The sequence below is a fragment of the Anarrhichthys ocellatus genome, unplaced genomic scaffold, assembly GCF_004355925.1.
Source record: "Anarrhichthys ocellatus isolate YVR2014 unplaced genomic scaffold, GSC_Weel_1.0 scaffold7, whole genome shotgun sequence".
Lineage (NCBI taxonomy): Eukaryota > Metazoa > Chordata > Actinopteri > Perciformes > Anarhichadidae > Anarrhichthys > Anarrhichthys ocellatus.
Genome location: NW_022280037.1, coordinates 2,047,292 through 2,053,972, shown reverse-complemented (window position 1 = coordinate 2,053,972; position 6,681 = coordinate 2,047,292). Strand labels below are relative to the sequence as shown.

Here is a 6,681-nt window from a genome sequence, read left to right as displayed (position 1 = left end):
AAAAAAAAAAAAAAAAAAAAAAAAAAAAAAAAAAAAAAAAAAAAAAAGTATGAAGCAATCAGCTTTGGATATCTGTAAGGCGACCCGGGTTACCATAATAACATTTAAAGGGATTAGTGTGACAAGTCCCAGTGTGCAGGCCGAGTCTCACATGCTAGCCTTGACGAGGGGGGGTCTGAGACACCGCACCGAGTTTTAGGGGTGAAACCCGGTTCAGCAGCAGCTCTGGAGACACAAATAAGTAGAAAGAGTCTACCGAGCTGAAATCCCTCACAGGTAAAGATCATAACATCGGAGAAGTGAAATGGACACAGTGGGTAAAAAAAAACATTACTTCATACTAATCTAATGACAACGAAGAAAAACGTTGGAGATTCTCAGCGGATTCGGCTGAAATTAGATTACTCTTGAACAGGAAAAGAGCTGATGTGTCTCTGGTGTGTGAATGTGTTCTGGCAGCTGAAGACAAAATATTAAGCCTACAAAATCAATTAAAAGAAGCTGAGGTTGCAGTACGGACTACTGTGACTTTCACTTTACGAGAAGCAACACTTACACATCAAGGGGAACGTGTTTTTGTCAGTTTGGGATTTGTGCAGCAAAATTAAAATCTAAAAAAATAACTTTTATATTATGCTATATCAATAGCAATATAGAGACAAAGGCACCAATCACACCAATGCGGACATTTGGTCAGACTCACGTGCCAGGCTACCATTATTGAACACTGCTTCTTCTGTGCTGCCATGTGAAGCGCAGCATTCCTGGGGTCTCCCAGGTCAGGCCTGTTAATGAGTAGCCGACCGGGGGCTGTGGGCCAGTCCCAGGCCAGCGCCTCACCTCTCCAAATCAAATAAACTGAGGCCCATTTAACCAAACACATTGTCCTAGATCATGCAAGGGGAGTGCAAGCACTGGTGTAATACTCACAACAATGATACAATACAAAAAAAAAAAAAACTCTAAAAGGTTTGCATACTTCTCTTTGTGGGACAGTGTTTAGGCAATAGTATTGTTGTTGGACGCTGTGTAGATGGGAAGATTTTGTAACGTAAGGCCAACATGCTTTATGAGAGAGAGAGAATGGTTGTACTGGTACCTGTGAGGATATGAACTGGCCAGGTTGAGAAGCTGGAGCAATAACCTCGGGCTGTCCTTCCAGCCACGAAATCTTCAAGGGGTTTTTACTCAGGCCAATTTCATTTTTAGCTGCCAGCTCCTAAAAAACACAAAAAAGGTCCATGAGTGGATCTTTGGTTACGTTTCTCTATCAGTATTTTATTAGGACAAAAAAACACTCTCCGTGTCCGGATAGCTGTAAGAAATTGTGTTGTGTCCTTCTTACACCTGGGTATTATATAAATATGAAGAACACATGTAGACAAGGACAACGGTGGATTGTAACTGGGCCAACTCCCAGAGCAAGACTGGGACCTGGAGTTGGACAGGCAGAGACCACAGAACCTGTGCCCAGATCCCTTTAGACTGGCAGGCATGCTCTCTGGAGGGAAACCACACGTTGTGGGGAGGAAACCCCAACAAAATAGTACACCATCAAGACAAAGGGCCTGAGGATCCAGACAGTGTGGAACAATGAAGCGGCTCAAGTTCTTCCGTCCAATGGTTCCCATCAGCACAGAGAACTCCACGCTACAGAATGACTGAAACATTAGTTCAGGTTGCAGAAACTGTCCTGAGGCTGGGAAATCTATGACAAGGCGTCACTTTTAGTAATAACCAAACTCAGCAGGTAACCAGAGACTTTGAGGAAAGTAAGTGGTAAACAAATGTGGCTGCATGAAAATGTCTTGTTTTGGAAGAAGATGTCTAGAATTGAACAAACCGAATGAGGACACTGACCGGGGAAGAGTTGGGTACTTACAGCTGCTCTCACGTTTGCAAATTCAACCACAGCGCTTCCTCTCTTCTTACTCGATATGATCACATTCGAAACGTCTCCATACTAGAGGTAAGAAACGGGAGAATAAAAGAAAAGTCAAACGGAGGAAGAGGAGAGATGCAGAACATTCAAATAAGTACTTCCTTTCGCAGCAAAACCCATAAGTATGAAAACATAAAGCATACTGTATGCAGACTGAAGCACTGAAAACACGGGTGAATATAAAAGACTTCTGGAATAAAAGTTAGGATTTAATGTGTGTTTGGTTATTAAAACTGAACTCTAATGATAGGGTTTGTGTGTTTGGGACTGAGTTAGTAATACTGCAATGAACATCATGTACAAAAGTCAGACAAGAGGCAATATTGGATCATTTTAGCTATTCCTTGTGCAATTGCATTTGATAAACAATATTTTTGGTTGAAAGCTGAAATTAGACGTGTCTCTCATCCAACTTCCTGCCACAAATCAAAACAGGAAGGAAAGGTTGGCCACAAAGGGGAGCCGGGCAAAGAGCATCTCAGACGTTCCCACATCTCCGTCTGAGAAGAGGAGGAAGAGTAGAAACCCGTCTTAGCAGGGGAGACAAAAACCTGATCCCTACTGAAGGCAACCGATAGCAGAGCAACGTTGTTTTTTAATCCCTCAGGGTTTTTTCATCATTTATAACTGAGGCCTTTTGTCTGAAACCTCTCCCCGACTAACGCAGGGGCTTGTGGGACAGGAGGAGGATGGACGTGGCCTTAGAGAATCTCATCCTGTGAAAATGTAGCTTTCTGGGAACAGGAAAGTCCAGGAATGCTAATATCTACGAAGGACACTCTGGAGCAAGCCAACAGTGACAAAAGAGACTCTCAGAAGGCCCGTTTCATAGAATGGAAATGTTAACACGTTTTGTTCCCCTTTTAAATCGACAAATTATTTTTAGCCGCCAAAGTACACAAGTCTGCACACGTACGTACGCACGCACGAGTATACACGTAGCATACTTTCCCACACAGCGGGGCTATTTTGACTTGCCCAAAACATTAACCGTCAGTCACTGGAGCTTGCCATCTCAAACACAAGCTTTCCCTGAACTGTACTCCCTTTGCCTAAGAATTTAAAAAAGGAGCAACACTTTTTTTTTTTTTTTTCTTCCACACAGTATTTATGATGACACAGCCCTCCTGCCTGGAGCCATATTGATTTAGTTCGTGCAAAGGAGCAATTCATACCCCTTTTTTACGGCCAGCTTGACGTCACTGACGCTTGCCCTCTCCTCATTTCAGGCCAATCTATGCCCCACCAAAAGCCCCCTGTGACGGATCATAACATAAGGTGGTACTGGGTTGCATGAGAAGAGCACATTTCCTAACGCCTCCCTTGGCACTGCTTAATCACCTGGTAAGAGGGGCACAAACAATGGCGTGCGTGGCTGTAAAAGGGCACTACAACATTGCCCTCAGCACTTTCACAGCAACAAAACTTAATGGGCCTCGTTTAAGGGGAAGAATAAAACAATCTACAGCGCTGATGTCATGCAGACCTCAAATACGGCCGGACTCTGCAGGCGAGTGCGATACCGCGGTAGCTCTGCTTTGGGGCCGCAAGAATAAAAGAGAGAAAATTCTGTCGTTGTACAATTCATGGAATTTTATATTTCAATATTAGTATTTATCCTTATATATCGAATTTCAAGAACATTTGATTGGAAAACAATTCGTAGATTAAGTACTCTGATGAGAACGTCTGTTTTTGGTTAATCCAGTCGATTATATTCCTCACATTTATACTTCGTCACATTAATGCAGAATTCCTGTAAAGCAGTCTTGCTCATTCACTTACAACACTGCCTACAATGTCCTAAAACGGATATAGTAAAGAGGTAGTCACCTGGGTAGCTTCTTCAAGGATTATTTCAGTATATTATTCAATCCAAAATGGGACCTTACTGATACTCTGTTGTGTGAAAAGATAGATGTTTTGCTGTAACATTGTGGAAGTACTTGTTTACATTTTTAGGATGTGTACCTTTTGCAGGAGTGTGAAAAGAATGTCTTGAGAGTAGCCTCCATTCGTCTCGTCATCTTTTTTACACTTCCACTTTAACTGAGAAAGAAGACAGAAAGGAGAGGCTTTTATTAGTCACGATTTTCAAAAATTAAAAAATAGAAGTGCGTGGTATGCAGTAGAGCACACTTGATTAGACTCCGCTGATGAGGACACAAAGTATGCCAAGTAACCTTGACAGTGATGACACAGACTAGCATAACCATCAGGACAGGCTGGAGCTATGGGAGAGAGACTTTGTTAAACTCTTGGAACATCACTCCGGCACCACCTGTGAAACCTGCAGTCAATTTCCATCCATACCAAAAGGTGACTGCAGGACAACTACAATGGTTAGAAAACGAAAATGAACACACGCGCACGCGCACACGCACACAGTTGTTTGCTGCTTTATTGATGTTGAGAATGTTAAATGATCTCCTGTAATGCCATATCATTGTGAATCAGGTTAAAGATACATTAGTCTTACCGCAAGGAAAAACATTGTTCTCAGTCTGAGTCTAGAGACAACATAAGAACGTGACCCGTGATAACATCAGTCTTACAGCTGCTGTTTGTTTTTCTAACTGAACACACAAATGTCGGGGAATACGCTGTGCACTAGATAACTATCGACTTTTAAAACCAGATTTAATGTCTAAACACATTAGCTAACATCCCCAGTGTCCGTTAATATGCACAGGCTCGGCCATTTCCAGGAGGAAATATAATAAGCTCTCTCTTGGCATAGTTACAGGTCTCCTGAGGACATCAGGCCGACTCTGGAGGAATGGGCTCAGTGGTGAGACAGCGTATGTGGTCTCCAAAATAATGAATTACAAAATGTCTTAGGCCATATCAAAAACCCCCGTTGAGGTTCCGCCTGCACTTTCACTCAGATGGAGCCGTTCCTTATTTTTCCATCTCCCGGCGTTACTCTAAGAGCCGCAACCCTCATCCTGACCTCTCCGTCTCGTCCACTGACTAGAAGCCTTACCTTCAATTTGGGGGTCACATTGTTCTTAAAACATCCCTCCACTCCTGAATCTGATAAAAATAAAAAAGAAAAACATGAGAGGGGAATAAGATAAGTGAAGTGAAAAGACAAGGAAACAACTGTTTCGTTGAGGAAAGAAACGCAGCACTCAAGATACTTTCTGGCTGTCATATGGTAGACGTAAGGCCCTTAGTACAGGCCGGCGATCCACCGGGTGCCTCTCGAGAACAGACAGAGCACTGATCGAGTGGAGGGCTGGGGAGGCCTGACTGCGTGCAAATGGAGGAGACTCAAAAGGCGTGCTGACGATGCATAAGTAATTGTCCAGCCACAAAAATGGATCGAAGTCCAGGGCCAAGAATCAGTACTTCCCCTTAAATACACACACTTCTATGGTCTTATTTTACAAGAGTCTTACTTTTTTTTTTCATGTCTCCGAAATGGAGACACTCTCGCTTTAAAGCAAAAGTATTATCAGGCGGTTAAAAGTTTGATGGAAAACTATGTGTGTGTGTGTGTGGTGCTTGGCATTGCTCTGTTACCAGATTTCTTACTGCCAAGAAACTAAAATAGACTTCTTCAAAGTGCAAAACATGAATTCAAAAATACATTCAGTTATTTTTATAGTTTGGGAACCTGGTGACTGCTGTGGTTTGACTGACAGCATGACGGTTGGGAAACAGAGGGAGGTTTTTCAGTATCGTAAGACGACTTCACTGGATCAAACTGGATTCATCCGAGCAGAACGGGCCTGCGCTGAACCGGTTTGGTTAACCTGGACCCGGAGCAGACTTGGCTCGGGTTAAATCGTGGAAGTGTACATACGTCCGTCTCCCGTTTGCTGCTGCTGTGCTTCTCTCTCTCTCTGGATCTGCTCCCGGATGAGCCTCTGTTCCTCCTCAAGCTGCCGGGATCCCTCCTCTCTCAAACGGGCTATCTGGTAGAAACAGACGCATGCGATACAGTAACGTGCTCAGGCAGACACACTAGTTATGAATCATTGTTCTTCTTCTTCACCTATATGACTCTCCCATTCTAAGACACTGTCTGCTACCCTGTGTTTCCAGGAAAGTGTGCAGACTATTTGATTTCCTCTGTTAAGGCAACGATCCCTTGAGATGAGAAAGAAGATGGAACAGTGCCACCTACTGGCTACCTCCTCTCCCACACGGCACGTGGCCACATATTTATATGCATTTAGCACATTAAGCACAGGCCATGACTCAACCTTGGAAGCATTCACACCATTTTTTTTTTATTCATCATTGGCTTTCTGAACAAAGTGCACCAAGTCATGCAATATCACCTATAATGGGTTTACTGATCATTGTGATACATCAGTGAAAACAAATAGCTTCTCTCAGATGCAGCCTTTGTTCCTGACCCAAGTCTTTGGAAGATTTCAACTAAATCAGAAGGGAGTATTTGACGAAAAACAGAATAAAAACACCTGGGTGTGCTCCAGAGGTTCCTGGATGCACTGGAATACCTTGTTCCCAGTACGCTGCTACAGGCCTGTAGTACAGTGACTTTTTGTATTTACATTTTTCCGACATCTTCCCCGGCTTATGTTTGGTGCATTTTTCATTTCTCATGCGGTTTCTATAAATTCTCTTACCTCTTCTTCAAGCGTTCTAGTGTTTTGCACCTCATCCTGGCTCTGAGCGTCTGCTTGTTGCTCTCTGGTCTCCAAGTCTGTCAAAGCAACACACACACACACACACACACACACACACACACACACACACACACA

The 6,681-nt window shown here is 43.3% G+C and overlaps 1 protein-coding gene across 3 annotated transcripts in view; it reads right to left on the bottom strand.

Annotated features, from left to right (window-relative positions):
* dnajc17 (DnaJ (Hsp40) homolog, subfamily C, member 17) overlaps positions 1–6,681 on the bottom strand; it is a 51,011-nt gene that overhangs the window by 36,764 nt on the left and 7,566 nt on the right. For 2 of the 3 annotated variants that reach the window (XR_004212765.1, XM_031847031.1), the window contains exons 5-10: positions 6,547–6,623; positions 5,754–5,865; positions 4,929–4,978; positions 3,914–3,991; positions 1,883–1,963; positions 1,100–1,219 (exon numbers count right to left, since the gene is read on the bottom strand). Coding sequence is in view for 2 of the 3 variants with exons in the window: in XM_031847031.1 (XP_031702891.1) it covers positions 1,100–1,219; positions 1,883–1,963; positions 3,914–3,991; positions 4,929–4,978; positions 5,754–5,865; positions 6,547–6,623 (518 nt within the window). In the remaining variant the exon portion in view is untranslated. Of the gene's footprint in view, positions 1–43; positions 1,220–1,882; positions 1,964–3,913; positions 3,992–4,928; positions 4,979–5,753; positions 5,866–6,546; positions 6,624–6,681 lie in introns of those variants that run through there. The other variant, XM_031847030.1, reaches the window with a different exon arrangement.